The sequence below is a fragment of the Plasmodium gallinaceum genome (assembly GCF_900005855.1).
Source record: "Plasmodium gallinaceum strain 8A genome assembly, contig: PGAL8A_v1_98, whole genome shotgun sequence".
Lineage (NCBI taxonomy): Eukaryota > Apicomplexa > Aconoidasida > Haemosporida > Plasmodiidae > Plasmodium > Plasmodium gallinaceum.
The window spans coordinates 693,552-712,880 of record NW_021628265.1 but is presented as its reverse complement, the minus strand read 5'-3'; the positions used below and the strand labels follow the sequence as shown (position 1 = coordinate 712,880).

Here is a 19,329-nt window from a genome sequence, read left to right as displayed (position 1 = left end):
ATATATATATATATATAATATGAGAACACATTTTAGTAGATAAAAATCTTAACATAGCAAAAACAAATAATTTGATAATAAAAATATCAAGTTATATATATATAATGTATATATGCGTCAACGTAGAAATATTTATTAAGAATCTCCAAAAATTTCTTCAATCCATTTATTTGGGTCAATATTTTCTAAATTAATCATTTCATTTAATTTTGTTGCATTTCCATTGCTCACTGAACTGGATTTTAAATTAAAATCAGCATTATTCTTTGTATTTTTATTTAGTATATTGCTCTCTAAAGTTATTAATGGTTTACAATTTTTGTGATTACTAATATTTCTTTCTTTTATCTTTACATAGTTACCACCACCAGATCCATTGTTTTTTCTGAGGAAATTTTTTGCATTAGATACTTCTAAAAAATTATAAAAAGAAATTAAAAAAAATTTTTTTTTAAAATTATTTGTAAATCTAAAATTAAAATATTAAAAGTTTCAAGACACAAGAAAAAAAAAAAGATAACATCTTTTAATTTTTAAAAAAGAATATATTATTATACATTTATATTAAAAATATATGGAAAAATAATTTTTCATATAATAAAATAATTCATTTATTTTTTGTTTTTACTTCTACAAGCTATGTTATTTATTTGATTTTCAGGTTCTTTAATTTTATTTACAGTTTCCATATTATTAAAATTTCCTTTTGTTTCATCTAATAAATTTATATTTACACATTTTTGGTTGCCTATGGTTTCTCTTGTATGTTTTTCATTTTTTTCTACATTCTCATAATTTTTATCTAAATATTGTGATACAGAATGATCAAAGTCATCATTTTTTTTATTTTCATCCTTAATGAACATGTTAGGAATTATTGTTTCATTATTAGGTCTTTTTAGATTAACTTTTATTCTAAGTAGGTTATCTGTTTTATTCAATTTTGTTTTTGTTTTGTAAGTCATTAAATGATCATTAGATTCTTTATTATTGTTAAGTATATTTTTTTGTGTGTTTTCTTCTTTTTTTTCACTTTCTCCCCCAATAATGCAATCTTCCTCTTTGGTTATTACTTCTCCATATGAAAAATTTTCATTCACATTATTTAACTTATATATATCTTTTAAACTATTTTCATAACTTTTTAAATTAAAAATTTCTTTTTCTTCAATATATTTATGTGAATCATTATAAAAATTATAAGATTCATTAGGTATGTCATTGGTTATTTTCTCTATGCTAATTTTATTTTTGATATGACATTTTTCTTCTGAATTATAGTTCTCTTTTAGAGTATTTTTCTTGTTGTAAGAAAATTTTATATCATTTAATATTTTTTGATAATTCTTTTTATCATTATTTTTTTGCTCATTCAATTCCCAATTAACTTTTTGTATATCACGATGATTTTCTACTTCCATTTTTAATTCATTTTCATTACCATTAAAATGTGTTTCTTCATTATTTTTTTTTGTTAATATATTGTTATTCTTTTTAACAACTTCTTTAATAGGAGCAATACTTTTTGATAACAGGTTTAATTTTTGTAGTCTATTTTTATAAGAAAATGATCTACATCTTTTTTGATTATCAAACTTTAATGAACTATTGTAAACTTCCTCTTTAATTGGATGTGGTGTAAAATTATTACTATTTTTATTTTTTAATTTACTTAAAATATTTTTATTATTTCTGTTCATATTTTCTAATAAAGCAAATTTTTTATTTAAATTAATTTGTGAAAATATTTTTTTATTTTTAAATTCTTTTTTTTTGTTTTCTTTTAGATAATCATTATTTTCTTCTTTAAAAGTATAAAGATTATGTGTATTATTAAAATTGACAAATTGTTGTGCTTTATTTATATGATTTTCATTATATGTTGGTTGACTATAGTTTCTTTTTTTAGGATCCAAATTATTGATTTCATTTGATTGAGTATTATGTGAATAACATTTTATATTATTAAAACCTTTTTCATATGTATTGTAATTATTATCCAAAAAATATTTTTTCATATTTTTTATATTTTTATTATAATGTTCTTCCCAACATCTATATTTCCTTAAAAATAAAGAATTATCTTTTTCTCCATCATTGTAATGATAGTAGGTATTCCTCAAACTATTAAATTTTCCTCGTGTTCTTTCTTTTAGCATATCATTATTTTCTAAAAAACTCCAAAAGGTTTCCTGAAATTTTTTTTTTTCATATAACTCTTTTTCTTTGTTTATATATAATTTTTTTAATAAAAGATTATTTATAATTTTAGATTTTTCATATTCATTTTCACTTTTGATTTCCTCATTTGTTTCATTTTCCTCACTTAATATGCTATCATCACTTTCATTTATTTTTTGTAAACCTTTATTTTTAGTAAGTTTGCATAATTTTTTTTTATTTGCTAATTCTCTCTTTCCTTTTAAAAAGGAAGGGATACTTTTATTTACCATAAGTGGTAAAAATCCTTTATTTAATGATGTCTTTTTTAATTGATTACTGACGGGAAAAATATAACTCATATATGCATGATTTAAATTATTATGATATAAATCATTCTTATTTTTTGGAGGGAATGTATTCATATTACTTTTCATCCATTGTATATATTGTGGAATGTATGGAATTTTTAAAGGATTTAATATTGGAGAAAAATTTTTTATCAAATGATTTTTTTTAATAATATCTTTACTATTAAAACTTTTCTCATTTTTATCCATATTTAAAATATTCATATTTAGAACCTTTCCTGCTTTTAAGCTGTTTGATGTATCAATATTAACAAAAGGATTTTTATAAAAAGGTGAATTTTTGTTATAAATTGTATTTAAAATATTATAAGGTACACCAAATTTCATGAAATCATTGCTGTGTGTTATGTGTTGTTTTATGTTCATTTTTTTTTTATTTTCTTTATCATCTTCTTCCGTAGTATCTATGCTACTTTTATTTGAATCATTAGAATTACTATTATTACTACTTTTCTCACTATAACTATCACTGTTGTTATCATTGTTACTAACGTCACTTTTATCTGATTGTTTTATCATGTTATAAGAAATTTTATGTTTCAAATTTTCACTTTTTTCTTTTTCATTAGTTAATAATTCTTGTTTTGTATCGTTATTATTAACATTTTTAAATTTATTGTTATTTTTATCTTTTTTTTTTTGTAACTCACTTTTTTTTTTATATAAAATATTGTATACATTTTCTATATATGGATCTATAACATTAATTGATGATTTTTTCAATTCCTCTTCATTCGTTTGAACTTCCACATCCTTTAGAGGTTTTTTTTTTATTTGTAATATATTTTTGTTCTCTTTAACTTCTTTATTACTTTTAATGTCAAATGTTTTTACAGTAGCTGTTTTATTGGAAGTATCTATTAGAGAAATAAAAAATTCTTTTTCTTTTTTTTTAATGATTTTTTCTTCATCATTTTCCTCATATTTTTTTAGAATATTTTTTTTTCTAGGACTTGTAGAATGTATGATAAAATTTTCTCTTTCATTTTTTTCAACAATGGGCATTTTTTGTTTTTTTAAAAAGTTTAGAGTGTTTAATTCATTGTATGTATGATTATTATTATTTGTTACATGTCTATTTTTATAACAATTTAAAATAACGTTAGATGCTTCATTTGATTTTGAACATAATAATTTGTAATTTAATTCATTCGGACCTTCAATTTGAACGAGATTTTTTTTTTCTAGCTCAAAATAATCATACATTTTATTTTTCATTAAAGTATTATTAATTAAATCATCTTTCAAATAATTAGACAATTTTTTTTTATCATTTATATCTCTTAAAAATTCATTTTCATTACAATTTTCTATGCCATCTTTTTTTTGTGTGTTTTCTTCTTCTTCTTCTTCTTCTTTCTCTCTTAAATTATTTAATTCTGGATATAAAACATAAAGAGGAGAACTTTTTAAAATAGATGGAATTTTTATATTAACATTTTCTTCAAATTTAATAGAATTCACAACATTTGTCAAATTGTTCCCCCTAAAATTATTTTGAAGATTATCAACAGCACTATTGTAGGTTTTATTACTCATCATAATTTTATCATAAAACATACTATTAGAAAATTCCTTATTTAGTAAATTATGATTTACTGAATCACTATATGTTATACCTTCATCATTTAATGAATAATGTTTATTTAGTGAATCATTTATATTTATTAAATTATTTATATTTGTTGCTTCCCTTTTATTGAAAGTATGATCAACATAATTTTTTTTATCATTTACTTCAAATAAGCTATTTTTTAAAAGGTTATTAGAAGTTTTTAGAATATCTGAAGAATGTAATAAGTTTTCTCTTATACTATTAGACGACCTATTTCTTGCTATTTCAAATTTGTTTTTTGTTTCTCCCATATTGTATTTTTCGTATTTCTAGTTTATATAATAATTAATTATTCATTCTAAAGAATTTAAAAATATTAACTAAAAAAAAAAAAAAGATTCTATATTCTTTATAACACAAATATTAAAAATGCATATATTTTTTTTTAAATATGTCTATTTTAATAAAAAATAAAAATAATTATAAATACAAATATATTTATATATATATATATATATATATTGAAATTTAAACAAAAAAAAAAAAAAAATTCAACGGATAACAATTTAAGAGAAAAACATTTTTTTAAAAGTATGTTAAAATCTTTATACAAAAAAAAAAAATTAAATCAGGCATCTTCTTAGTAATTTATGAACTTAAAACAAAAAGTTGAATATATATTTTTTCTAGATAATTAAACAAAAAAAATTATGTTTTACAAATAATAAAAATAAAATATATTACAAGAGCTCCATTTCTCTAAAGTAATATATTTCCTAAAATTGTCAAAAATAGAAAAAAAAAAAAAAATTATCCATCAGTTACAAAAAAAAAAAAAAGTATAAAATATTAAAGAATATTTCAAAAAAAAAAATAAGAAATAATTAAAAAAAAAATATTTATATATATATATATATATATATTTCTTAATACGAAAAAAAAAAAAAAAAAAATTTCCAGTTTTTTAAATATTTGTATCATTAATTAAATATATATATATACATATATTAATATATATTTATTTATTTTAAAAAAAAAAAAATTGAGTACTTTAAAATTTTATCCAATTCTATAATTCCATAATTTTTTTTTTAAATATAAAAGGAAAAAATATATGAAATAAAATAAAAAAAAAAAAAAAAATGTAAAGCATACGAATTTTTTTGATAATATCAAAAAATATTTATTATATAAAAAATATATATAAAAAACTTTGTTTATTTTAGAAAATTTAAAAAAACAAAAACAAAATATAACATTATATGTAATAGAGAAAAATGGCAATAAAATTCATTAAATATAATATGTATTTTCTCATTTAGATTAAAAACTATATAATTAATATCTAAAAAAAAATTCTTCCTTTTGTCTATTTAAAGAATAAAATAATAATCTTAATCAAAAAGTAATATATTTAACACATTTTTTCTTAAAGTGAAAAAAGCTTATTAAAAATAAACTAAGAATTCAAAAACAGCTAATGTGTATAATAAATAAAAAATGATTGAAAGTTTTTAAAATTAAAGTATAATTATTATTTTAAAATTAAATTATAGATGTTATAATGTGAAAAATCATAAAGAAAAAAAAAAAAAAAAAAAAATAACACAAATGATGTCAAAATACACAACTAATAAAATGCCTTCATTTTTTTTTTTTTGAAAATTTTATATTTAATTAAATAAATATATATTTTCAATAAATATTATTTTGAGAATTTTTTTTTTTTTTTTTTTTTTTTTTTATGTCTATCTTAATAGAGAAATATATAATTTTTATGAATAAAAAATTTTACATAAAAGTTTAATGTATAAATATTTCACTTTAATAATGTACAATGTATACTTAAGATGAATAATAACAATTCATGTGATGAAAGAAGAATAATAAAACTTTCTGAAGAGGATATAAATAGAATAGCAGCAGGGGAAGTTATAATTAGACCTTGTAATGCTTTAAAAGAATTGATTGAGAATAGTCTTGATGCGAATTCAACTAATATAAGTGTTCATTTAAATAAAGGGGGATTGAAATCATTGCAAATCATTGATGATGGGGATGGTATACATAAAGACGATTTACAAATTGTGTGTGAAAGATTTACAACAAGTAAAATAACAAATCATAAAGATATAAGAACTATTAAAACATTTGGATTTAGAGGAGAAGCTCTAGCTTCTATATCTCATGTTTCATATTTAACTATTACAACAAAAAAAAAAAATTCATCTTTTTGTTATACTTGTACTTATAAAGATGGAAAACCAACGCAAAAAGAACCTACTGTCTGTTCAGGTAAAAATGGAACAATAATAAGATTTGATGATATTTTTTATAACATGCCAGCAAGATTAAAAACAATGAATCATAATGAAGAATATAATAAATGCTTAGAGGTTTTACAAAAATATGCTATTCATTATCCAAATGTTTCTTTTACTTGTAAGAAGTGGCTTAGTAATACAGTTGATTTGAATACACAAAATTGTGGGAAGGGTATAGGAGGTTTAGGAGGAATTTATGTTATAAAAAAAAAAAGAAAAGAATTGTTTGATGATGTTTTTAAAAATACAGATGAGAGCAACAAAAATGAAGTGGTAAATGAAAATGAAGAATATAATAAAGATAATGAAAATAACTATATTGAAGATTACACTGAAACTGAAAAAAAAATTTTAGAAGAAGAAAAAAATTTAGATGATAATTATGAAAAGTATCTAAATAATGTGAAGTTAGTAATACAAAAAATATATGGTAGAAATATTTCTAAAGAATTAAGTAGCATATTCATAAAAGAAAAAATTCCTACATTTTTTAAATGCTATGGTTTAATTAGCAATCCTACATATAACGGGAAAAAAGGATCCTATATTTTTTTTATAAACGATAGATTAATTGAATCTAATATAATAAAAAGGTCGTGTGAAAACCAATATTCTAATTTTTTGGCAAAAGGAAATTACCCTTGGATATATTTATCTATAAGATTAAAATATGATATTGTTGATATCAATGTACATCCAACTAAAAAAGAAGTTCATTTTTTATATCAAGAAGAAATAGCAATGTTAATATCTAAAAAAATTGAACATTTTTTAAAAAATTTTCAGAATATGAGAAACTTTAATGTTTCTGCTGCTAAATTAATGCAAACAAAATTTGAAATAAATTCTACGAAATTAGAGGTAAAAAAAGAAGAAAATGATACTATGTCAATAAATGATAATAAACATATAAAAAAACAAATAGATACCAAAAGGGTAAGAACAGATCACAAACAAATAACTTTAACGAATTACTTTGTAAAAAAACAAGAAAATAAGGAAGACAAATCACTAGTATTATTTGAAGATAATGAATATGAAATATTAAAGTTAGATGCTCCTAAGGCTGCTTTATTTAATTCTAATAAAGAGAAACATATTAGTAATTTAACATATAATAGAAGATATCCTTCTGAGAGTGACGAAATTTCTAGTATTAAAAAATTGAAGAAAATATGTGAAGAAAAGGAAAAAAAAGAGTTAACAGAATGTTTAAAAAAATCTATTTATGTAGGGCCTGTAGATAATATGCATAGTTTAATTCAATATCAAGAAAAGCTATTATTAATTAAAATGCCATTAATAATAAAGGAAATTACTTATCAATCTATTTTAAATAGGATAGGAAAATTACCTCCTTTTAAATTTGATCCACCTATTCCATTGTATGATCTTCTACTTGTTGCTATTAATGATCCTTATTCTGGTTATTTTGAAAATCCAGATTATGCGAATAAAAGTATTGAAAGGATATGTAATTATTTAGAAGAAAAATTTTATTCATATGAAGAAATGTATGCTGATTATTTTTCTCTTATTATTGAAGAGGGATGCATAGTAACATTTCCTGCTTGTTGTGGAGAATATTTTCCAGGACAAGAATTTTTGCCTCTTTTATTTTTAAGATTAGCTACTCAAATTGATTATGAAAAAGAGATAAATTGTATTAATGGAGTATGTTATTTAATAGCAGATTTCTATTCTAAAATTACTTTATTAAATGATCAAGAATGGACATTCCAAGATGATTTAATGATGATAAAAGAAAAAGAAATGAGAATGTTATCAAATAATTCAAGTGAAAAAAAGGATGAACAAGCAGAAAAAGAAAACGTAAATTTTGATAGCATATTAGGAGATGAAATGGTTATAGATATTAATAAACATTTATCGGTTTCTAAAAATATTAACTTAGTTTTTGAAAAATATTTTTTTCCCATGATTCAATTAAATAATATTATGAAAATTCCTAAAACTTTTGAAAATAATGGATATATAATAGAATTGACATCATTAAATCAATTATATAAAATTTTTGAAAGATGTTAAAATATTGAAAAAAAGGAAAGTAATATAAAAGTGTACATGAAAAAGAAGGAAAAGAGAAAAGAATCATTAGAGAAAAATATAAATACTTCAAGTTTTATAATAAAAAAAATTAAAGAATTATGAAAAAAAATTTATATAATTAAAAAAAGTAAAAATCATATGAAATTTACGAAGTATATATATATATGTGAGATTCTATAAAAATTATGTTAAAAAAAGTTTAAGTTTAAAAGAATTTTATACAAAAATAAATTTATTTTATTTGAATTTTTTTTTTTTTTTTTTTAGTTCACTGAATAAAAAAAATGAAAACTTCATTTTTTATTTTTAATATTTTATATATATATATATTTTTAAATTTTAGACAATTTTAATTAATTTGGCAATACTTTTTTTTGATATTTTGAAATTTATGAAAATTTAAGTATAGTATATGTTATTTCTTTTTGTAATTTTTCCTTCTTTAAAGATTTCATGAGTTTCATTTAATAAGAGGAACAAAAAGAGAAGAAGCAGTCATTATGATAAATATAAAAGGGATAACTAGTTAAATTTCCTAGAATAGCATTTATTCAAAAAATTTGAGATAAATAAATTATAATAACAAGAATAAGAAAAATCTATAAAAATTAGTCTAAAAATTATATCTGCTCATAAAAAATGCAAAAATGTAAATATTTTTTCCTTTTTTTAATTATTTAGTAAAAATACTAATAATAATTTTTCATATAATTTTATAAAAAAATATGATTGTAATAGTTTATTTCTTTTTTTATATTCTTCTTCTTTTTTTCTTTTTAGAGTACTTTTATTAAGTATTCTCGCTTTTTTTAAAAAATAAAATACACCTTAAAATATTTTATGCTTCAATTTCATCGTTCTAATAAAAAGAAAGATAAATCTTTTTTTAGGTTCCATATTAAATCATATTTAATATTCACGATAAGACTTTAATTATATTTTTCTGCAATTTACTTAAAAATTACAGAACTAAATAGCTGATAATTAGTTGCATAAAATTTTTAGTTTAGTTTTCTCATTTTTAAATTTTCCTATTATATAACACAAAATATTTTTTCAAATAATATAAAAAAATTTTTTAGATAAAGAATTTACTAATAATAAAAGTTTAAGCTTTATATATCTTTATTTTCATTTTTTTTTTTTTATGTTTTCATTAATAAAAATTTAAAATATAAATACAAAGAAATAACTAGTATTTATTTTTTTTTTTTTAAATTAAAATAATGTATACAACAGGACAAAAATTAATTTGGTTATTAAAATCTCTATTAAATGCTTATATTTAATTTGTAAACTCAAAAAAAAATTTATAATTAAAAGGGGAATACTATTGTTTTTTTTTAATATAAAAAAAAAAAAAAAAAAAAAATGGTAAGATTTTATGTATATCTTTTGTAATAATATATTGAGGTTTATTTTTTTAATATACAAACTGTATGTAGAGAGAATTTAATAGAAAGAAAAAGGTAGAGGTAGAGGAAAAAAAAAAAGAAAAATGGAAAAATAGAAGTGAAATATTATAATTTAATATATGATTGAATTTTTTTTTAATTTTTATTTAACAAGAATATTTGTTTTCAATTTTTTTTTTTTTTTTTTTTTTTTTTTTTTTTTTTTTGCAATATTTAATTTGTATAAAAAATTTCATGGTTATTATATTCTCTAAAGAACTCATAAATTTTGTATTTATGAAATTATTATTATATAAATTTATTTTTTTTTTCATTTTGAAAAATTCATTTAAATAGCTAATATTATTAAACTTTAAAATGAATTTTTATATATGCAAAAAATAAAATATTAAATAATACATTGTATGAATGCTTTTTTTTTTATTATAAATATATCATATGTTATTTTTGCATTTTATATCATTTTTTTAAAATTTTCTTTTTCTTTTTTATTTTTTTCTATTTTATATTTTTATTATTTTTTTTCTTTTATATTTATTTATTTTTATATTTTTCATATTTTTGGAATTCTTTTTTAATTTCAAAATATATAAAAAAAATAAAAAAAATTAAACTTAAATCATTGATCAATAATACCATAAAAATTATTATAAAGTAAGAAAAAAAAAAAAAAAAAAAAAAAAATATATTTATGCTTTATTTTAATGAATACATATATATTTATATAATTATTTTGTAGTATACTGAAAATTATTTTTTTTAAAATATAAATATTTTATTAAAAAATAAAATATATATTCCATTATTTTTTTTGAGTATTCTTACTTTTAATAATTAAAGCATACTATATATCAGTTTTTACATTTTGATTCTTTGAAATATAATATAAATTTCGGAATTTTCATATTAATTTTAAAAGAAATTGCATATGAATATTTAAATTATTTATTGTTTATATATATATATATATATCTTAAGTATAAGAATTCTAATTATTTTTTTTTTTTTTTTTTTTTTTTTTATTATTATTATTATAAAAATTTTTAATAGATATAATCATAATGGATGCACAAGAATTTATTCCACAATATAAATTAATTTTAGTTGGTGATGGTGGTGTTGGTAAAACAACTTTCGTAAAAAGACATCTAACTGGAGAATTTGAAAAAAAATATATTCGTAAATAAAAAAAAAAAAAAAAAAAAAAAAAAAAAAAAAAAAAAATATGAACAGTTAAAATTGAAATAATTTAGAATATGAAAAATGATATATAAATATACATGAATTCTCATAAGTATCCATATGAAATACTTCTATAAGAATTTATATATATATATATATTTTTGTATATATTTACTTTTTTTTTTTTTTTTTAGCAACTCTTGGTGTTGAAGTTCATCCATTAAAATTTCAAACAAATTTCGGAAAAACGCAATTTAATGTTTGGGATACAGCAGGTCAAGAAAAATTTGGGGGATTAAGAGATGGTTATTATATAAAAAGTGATTGTGCAATTATTATGTTTGATGTGTCATCTCGTATTACTTATAAAAATGTACCAAACTGGTATAGAGATATTACAAGAGTGTGCGAAACAATTCCTATGGTTTTAGTAGGTAATAAAGTTGATGTAAAGGACAGGCAAGTAAAATCAAGACAAATACAGTTTCATAGAAAAAGAAATTTACAATATTATGACTTATCAGCAAGATCTAACTACAATTTTGAAAAACCATTTTTATGGCTAGCTAGAAGATTATCAAATCAACCAAATCTTGTTTTTGTCGGAGAACATGCTAAAGCACCTGAATTTCAAATAGATCTAAATGTTGTTCGTGAAGCTGAAAAAGAATTAGAACAAGCAGCAGCTGTAGCTATAGATGAAGAAGATATAGAAAATTAAAACAAAAGTAAACAAAAAAAAAAAAAAAAAAAAAAAAAAAAAAAAAAAAAAAAAAAAAAAATATAAAAAAAAATATAAAAAAAAAGAAAAAGATAAAGAAAAAGAAAATGAATGCACATAAAAACAAAAAAAAAAAAAAATGAAATGTAAATAAAAGGAATACAAGAAGTATGCAACAAAATGTGTAAATTAAATGTAGTTAAAAAGCTAATACAACATTACATATATATGCATATATATATGTACACTTATAAAACAAAGTTATATATAAAATTAAAATCAAGAAAATTTATAACATCTAAATAAAAATATAAAAAAAGATATGTTACCTAAATTACATCTTTGAAAAAGTAAAACTAATGAACACCTTATCCAGAACATTTAGTTATATATATTTACTTTTTTATAATTATTGATACTAATAAAAATATTACTCTTATTATGTGATTTTTCCTTTAACTTTTTTTTCAAAGCTTATGTATATGTGCGCGCATGTATATTTTAAATAATCTTTATTTTAAATTTTCTTTTAAATAATTTTTAACGAATTATATAAGTTATTTTTATAGATTAAAAATTTTCACATTTGTTAAAACAAATAAAAAAAAAAAAAATAAAATAAAAAAATGAAAAACAAATAAATAAAAAAAGCAATCTTTTAATTTTATAAAAATTTAATATAATTTCAAAATAGAATAATGATTTAATTATGTACATTTGAAAAATTTATAGAATTTATTATTTTTTTTTTTTTTTTTAACAAATACATCACACAAATATAACGCATTTATACTTGAAAATTTTAAAATACATCATTTTTACCATATCTTTTCAATCAAATTTTTGGCAACTTAATTCATGATAAAACTTACAATAAATATATGAAAATAATAGAATGTATATAAAATGTCTATTTTTTTAGATTATTATTAATCTGAATTTTTAAATTTAATAAATATTTCATTTTTTTATGAAGTATTTTTTATTTAAAGAGATATTCTTATATTTATTTATTAATTAGACACATATTTTCTGATATTAAAAAAATTTTAATCGTAATCCTTTTTATTAAATTTTCTTTCTCTTTTTTTCTTTTTTTGATTAATTAAATTATCTTTATATTTTTTTATCTGTATATATAATAGAAATATAAAAAAAAAAAAAAAAATTATATTTTTAACGTGAAGGAAATACCCATAGTAAATGGAAGTGAAATTATGATAATCTTCTAGTAAAGATAAGGTAAGAAAATAACAAAAAAAAAAAAAAAAAACAATATTGTATCAGAAATAAAACATAAAAATTATATATTTTATTACCTGTTCTTTTGACTTAATTAAATGAATATAATCTTTTACTGAAGTATTTTTAACTCTTTCTTTGTAATTCTATGATATAAAGCACAATGAAAAAATAGATTAACAAATAATAAATAAATAAGTAAATAAAAATTATAAAAATTTGATAATATAAAAATATTCATATTTCTTCTAATTTTTTTTGTTAATACTTCTGCTTCTTCAAGAATTAATTTTAATTTTTCAATACAAATTTTATAATTTGATATTTGTGAAGATGTTTCTAAGATAAAAAAAATAAAATAAAATAAAATAAAATAAAATAATAATTTGAGTTATACAAAATTTCTAATTTTTAAGATTTTAATAAATAATATAGTAAATATTATTAAAATTATTAATTTATAATTTTCCTAAGTTAATAATCTTTTCTTATTAACCTTCACATTCTATAATAAGATCATTACATTTACTTAATTTATTTTTATAAATTTTTCTAAAATTTTTGTATAAAGATAAAAATAACGTAATAGCAATATATGACATAAAGTATTATTATTATTATTATTATTGTATTTTTTTTTTTTTTTTTTTTTTTTTTTTTTTACTTTAAATTTTCCTTTACATTAGAAGGAATCCAATTCGCCTCATTTATATTAAATCGGAGTTGAACTTTTGTTTCTGCCTTTTAATGAATATTAAATGAAAAGAAATTTAAAAATGAATGTGTATGTAGATACATAAATATATGAATATATTTCAAATTTATAAATTCTTATGTGAAAAAAAAAAATATTCATATCTAACCTTATTAACACTTTGCCCTCCTGGACCTGATGAACGTGCTGTGATTTTCTGAATTTGACCATATGGAATTTCAAAAGATAAAAGCCACTTTTTGCTTAATGCAAACATTATTTAAAAAAAATAAATTATCTTAAGTCTATAATTATTTCATAAAAATAAATTGTATATATATATATTAAAAAAGCAAATTAAAAAATGAGAGAAAAAAATAAATAAATTTATTTACATATTAATATGTGTATTACAAAAATCAAAATGAAATAATTAAATATAAACAAGTATGATATATAAATTTACCTTAGCAAAAAAATTACATATTCGAAAAAAAAAAAAAAAAACATATATATCAATATAAATAAAAGAAAAGAATTATTCTTTATAAAAAATTTTACTATTTTTTTTTTTACAAAAAAATTTTTAAATAATTCTTTTTATAGGAATAAGAAGAAATAACAGTAGTTTATTAAAAAATTTTTTTTAGTATTTATACATGTGAAATTTTTTTTTAAAAGTATAATGAATTGATGTAAATTGAAGTAAAATGGTCGAATTATATGATGATAAAAACATATTTTATATTATTAAAAATTATATTGATATTTAATAGTTTTATAAAATGTTATAAAAAATGTATTCCACAATTTCTTACTAGTAGAATTGAAGATAATAGGATAGGAACTTATGAAATAAAATCTAAAGCATTAAAAAAATTGTATGAAAGAAAAATAATTCATTACGTTAGTGATATAAAAAGTATTGATGAAATATTATATAAAAATGAAAATGAAGAAGAGAGAAAAAATAGAAAATCTGTATATGTAGGAATAGATTTAAATTGTAAATACTTACATTTGGGAAATTTAATACCATTAATTACATTAGATATTTTAAGAAATTACAACACAGATATAATAATTTTACTAGGTAGTAGTACAACAAAAATAGGAGATCCATCTTTTCAAAATACCAAAAGAAAAAAAACAGTAGATGAGGAAATATGTGAGAATGAAAAAAACATAAGAACTAATATAATTAATTTATTCCTTCAAAATGAATTGAGTGAAAAACATTTAAATGAAATTATTGAAAAAAGCAATATATTATCTAATAAAGAATTTATTTATGAATCAAAAAAAAAAGGATCTTTGATTATTCTAAAAAATAATTTTTGGTATGATAACATAAATATTATTGATTTTTTAAAATATGGAGAGTATTTTTCTGTTAATAAATTATTAAGAAAAGAATGTCTTTCAAGCAAGCTTAAAAAAAATCTAACATTAAAAGATTTAAACTACATAACATTGCAATCTTTTGATTTCTTATATTTATTTCAAAATTTTCAAACTTTTATTCAAATAGGAGGTTCTGATCAGTGGGGTAACATACAATCAGGAATTGAACTTTGTCAAAATATTTTTAAAACGCAATTATATGGTTTTACCACAAATTTGCTTTTGCATAAAAATAATGTTAAATATAGTAAATCATTATTTAATGAGAATAGAAAATTACCTATATGGATAGATATACATTATAACCCTCCTTATTTATTTTGGAATTTTTTAAGAAATATAGAAGATCAAAAAGTTCAGTCATATATTGATATGCTAACAGATATAAATATTGACATAAATGAGAAAATAAGTAATTATTCAGATAGCAATTATAGGGAGAAAAATGAAAATGAAAAAATAGATAATACAACTATTAATAAAAACACTATAAATTTGGAAAAGATCTATGAAGAAGAAATTAACAAAGCAAAGAAAAAACTTTCTGATAGTGTAACATCATATATATATGGAAAGGAAGTTGTGAAAAAAATTCATAAAATGAATAAAATGATTAAAGATGAACAAACATATGAAATTGAAAATATAGAAGATTTAAAAATTTTTCCATTCCTTGAAATTAGTAAGGATGATTTAAATGAAAAAAAAATAGACATTTTACAAATATTAAAAAAATTTGAAATAGCGGAAACAAACAAAGAAGCAAAAGAAAAAATAAACCAAAAATGTATATATTTAAATAAAGACCTTATAACTAATCCTAAACTTCAATTAAGTATCAGTAACTTCTTACAGATACATAATAACTATTATGCAATTTTGAGATTAGGAAAAAAAACATTTTATTCTATCATAGTGAAATAAAAACTGTCTTAAATTACTCACTAAAATTAGTAGTTCAAAAAAAAAAAAAAAAAAAAAAAAAAAATATTCTTAACTTTCCATATTTTATAATATTATTTTGAAAATAATTAAAAAAAAAAAAAAAAATTAAAATATTTCTTTATTTTAAATTTTTTCTTAAATTATTTTTATATAAATATTTTTAGAAATTTTCAAGCAAAAAAATGTTTAAATATGTGTAAACAAATAAAAGACAAAAGTTTTTAAATTAATTAATTCTAATATTACAATGAAGTATCAATAAATTTTACAATAAGATCTAATTTAATAATATTAATAAAAAAAAAGAAGAAAAAACAAGTAAAAAAATAAAAGACAAATGATTTATAAAAATTTTTTTTTCATTGAACAATTTATAAACAAAAAAAATATTCTGATTTTTTTAGTAATACTTATATTTAATAGCAAAGTAAATATATATATATATATATATTTATTTATTTATTTATTTATTTATTTATTTATTTATTTATTTATTTATTTATTTATTTATTTATTTATATATTCTTTATAAAATATATAGAAAAGTCCTTTGAAATATATGTATACGAATATAGATTTTTTAGAAAATTATATAAAAGTATATATATGCATTTGTTTATACTTTATCTTCTTCTCTTTTTAGGTTTACACATTTTAATTAGACATCCAGAAATAAAACAAAAAAGAAATAGACTTAAAACTATACCAATTGTTATACTAACAATTTCGTTAGATGTAACATTACCAGGGTCTCCTCTCAAATTAGAAGCTGTTGGATGTATATTAAAATTAGGGTTTTGACCAATTGTATTAGGAGATGCAGAATTAGGTGCACCCATAGAATTATACATTATGGAATTAGGAGGAGCAGGGGGAATTGCCCCAGGGGGTCCCGAAGGAGCAATGGGAGGAGCAGGTGTTCCTGGTGGTGGTGGTGAAATATTTGGGGGTGGTGGTGGTCCAGGGGGAGGAGCTCCATGAGCCATATTAGAGGGAGGCATATGAGGACTTGGATACAAATTAGGAGTAACTATAGGATTACTTAAAGGGGAGTTGTTTCCATCTGGATTCAAAGCATATGGTCCTTGCATATGTTGATTAACTCCTCCTAATAATCCATCAACTGCTCGTGAGGCTACTAAAGTTAATGCTGGATTTAATGAGTAATTTAGTCTATTTTTTAATTCAATATTAGAACTTTCTATATACTTATTATTTAATGGAACATATTTTTTTTTTTTTTTTACATTAAAGGACTGTAAATATATATCTGAAGGATAAATATGATTTGAAGTAACATTCTCATTTTTTGAAAATGTTAAAATTTTTTTTTCATTATTATGAAATATATCTTTTTTTTTATATTTATTATTATCTTCATCAGCTATATTCGTTTCATAAAAAATGCCTTCATTATAAATATTATTTTTATCTTTTATTTTATTATAATATGTAACAGTGTTATCTTCTATATTTCTTTTTTTATGGTCATTATAAAAATAATCCTCAATATCATAATTGTTCTTCACATTATTTTCTCGATTCTCCAAATTATTTATATTAGAAAAAATATTAAATCGTTCATTTTCTTTATTCCTTTGTTTATTTAAACTTACTCCATTTGTTAAGAAAATTAAGTAGTTAAATAATATCGAATAAAACAAAAATGCCAAAGTACAATATTTTAATATAATCATTTTATTTTTAATTATTTTATTATTATAATTTGTATATCATCTACATTTCTACTTATTCTCTAAAATTATTTTTTTAATGTGTTTAGTAATCATTCTTTATAAAATGAAGATTAATAATAATTAGAAAATTAAAATGTGGAAAAACTAAAAGCATAAAAATGAAAAAAAATAAAAAGTAGAATATCTACAAAATATTAACTAATATCATTATATGATCAAAATAGAAGTATAAGAAGGATGAAAAAATATTATTTTGTAATGATATAGTAAAAAGTAGATAAAAAAGAATTAGAATTTACATAATGTATATATTAATATATGACTTTAAATAGGAATACAATAAGATATACATATATTTTCTTTTGCATATATTGAAAACTTAAATTAATAAAAGTTCTAGTTTTATGGGAAAACTTAGAATATAAAATGTCCTCTTTATATTTAGTAGAAATCTATCTGCTGAAAAATAATATATGGTTCATATCATGTATACTTTAAATATGTATTAAAATAATATTCAGTTTTAATATCATTAATAATAAAAACAAATAAAAAAGTTATTTGCACCTTTTTGCATATGCCAGTGCATTAATTAAAAAAAAAAAAAAAAAGAAAAAACGTATATTTTTCTATAATAAAATTTTTTTTTTAATAATTGTTTCTATTTTAGAAAAGAAGAGCAAAATAATAAAAAAAGAAAAAAACACTTATGTCTAACATTCATATCTATATATTTTTAATAGGATAAAAAAAAAAAAAAAAAAAAATATATTTTTTTTTCAAGGTTTATTTTTCTCTTTATATTACTAAATGGAAAAGTATATTTTAAGATTCGCTCTAATTTTATTTTTTTATTTAGTAATTTATTTATTTTATTAATGAAACTATTAGATTGTTTCTATTATTTTAAAATAATAAAAACTTCAAAAGCATTCTAATAATAATGAATTAGAAAAGACCTTTTTTTTTTTTTTTTTTTTTTTTATTATGGTTATTTATCTAATATTTTTATAATAAGGAAAAATCAAATAAAAAATGGGATAATAATTCAATTATTCTTGTTATAATTAAAAAAAGAAAAGGAGGTTAATTTCAAATATAAAAATATTTTTAAAAAAAAACAAATTTATATGCATATATCAAAGAAAAAGTATATATAATTCTAAAAAGGATATTAATAGATATGAATAAAACAAAATATAATTATATAATGGAAAAGGTAATATAAAAATTTGAATTTTAAAAAAAAAAAATAAATAAATAAAATAATTCACATATATATATAGAAATGAGATGTATGTATATATACAATTTTTAATAAGCTTAAATTTATATAATTAATATTATAATTTTTAAAATAAATTAATATATATATATATATAATATGTACATATAAAAGTATGCATCTAATTAAGTTTTTATAATAAGTAAGTTAAACTAAATAATTTTTAATAATTATGTTTAATTTTTTATAATTAGGAAAAAAATTACGTCCTTAATTTCTGATTCCCTTTTTTTTTTTTTTTTTTTTTTTTTTTTTTTTTTTTTA

General features: G+C 18.3%; 6 protein-coding genes across 6 annotated transcripts; 3 read left to right on the top strand and 3 right to left on the bottom strand.

Annotated features, from left to right (window-relative positions):
* Window positions 1-135: 135 nt before the first annotated feature.
* PGAL8A_00344500 (conserved Plasmodium protein, unknown function) lies at window positions 136-4,397 on the bottom strand (the record flags this gene model as incomplete). Its single annotated transcript, XM_028672484.1, has 2 exons — window positions 136-413; window positions 629-4,397. The coding sequence occupies 2 exons, from the start codon at window positions 4,395-4,397 to the stop codon at window positions 136-138; spliced, it is 4,047 nt and encodes a 1,348-aa protein (XP_028529032.1).
* A 1,539-nt stretch (window positions 4,398-5,936) lies between these two features.
* PGAL8A_00344400 (DNA mismatch repair protein MLH, putative) lies at window positions 5,937-8,459 on the top strand (the record flags this gene model as incomplete). The annotated part of the gene is made up of 1 exon (XM_028672483.1): window positions 5,937-8,459. The coding sequence occupies one exon, from the start codon at window positions 5,937-5,939 to the stop codon at window positions 8,457-8,459; it is 2,523 nt and encodes an 840-aa protein (XP_028529031.1).
* Window positions 8,460-10,956: 2,497 nt separating this feature from the next.
* On the top strand, window positions 10,957-11,798 carry PGAL8A_00344300 (GTP-binding nuclear protein RAN/TC4, putative; the record flags this gene model as incomplete). The annotated part of the gene is made up of 2 exons (XM_028672482.1): window positions 10,957-11,074; window positions 11,272-11,798. 2 exons carry the CDS (start codon window positions 10,957-10,959, stop codon window positions 11,796-11,798), a joined length of 645 nt encoding a protein of 214 aa, XP_028529030.1.
* Window positions 11,799-12,847: 1,049 nt separating this feature from the next.
* On the bottom strand, window positions 12,848-14,011 carry PGAL8A_00344200 (conserved Plasmodium protein, unknown function; the record flags this gene model as incomplete). Its single annotated transcript, XM_028672481.1, has 6 exons — window positions 12,848-12,928; window positions 13,118-13,186; window positions 13,309-13,379; window positions 13,537-13,592; window positions 13,705-13,781; window positions 13,904-14,011. The coding sequence occupies 6 exons, from the start codon at window positions 14,009-14,011 to the stop codon at window positions 12,848-12,850; spliced, it is 462 nt and encodes a 153-aa protein (XP_028529029.1).
* A 449-nt stretch (window positions 14,012-14,460) lies between these two features.
* On the top strand, window positions 14,461-16,062 carry PGAL8A_00344100 (tyrosine--tRNA ligase, putative; the record flags this gene model as incomplete). Its single annotated transcript, XM_028672480.1, has 1 exon — window positions 14,461-16,062. One exon carries the CDS (start codon window positions 14,461-14,463, stop codon window positions 16,060-16,062), a length of 1,602 nt encoding a protein of 533 aa, XP_028529028.1.
* Window positions 16,063-16,706: 644 nt separating this feature from the next.
* Window positions 16,707-17,780, bottom strand: PGAL8A_00344000 (conserved Plasmodium protein, unknown function; the record flags this gene model as incomplete). The annotated part of the gene is made up of 1 exon (XM_028672479.1): window positions 16,707-17,780. The coding sequence occupies one exon, from the start codon at window positions 17,778-17,780 to the stop codon at window positions 16,707-16,709; it is 1,074 nt and encodes a 357-aa protein (XP_028529027.1).
* Window positions 17,781-19,329: the final 1,549 nt, after the last annotated feature.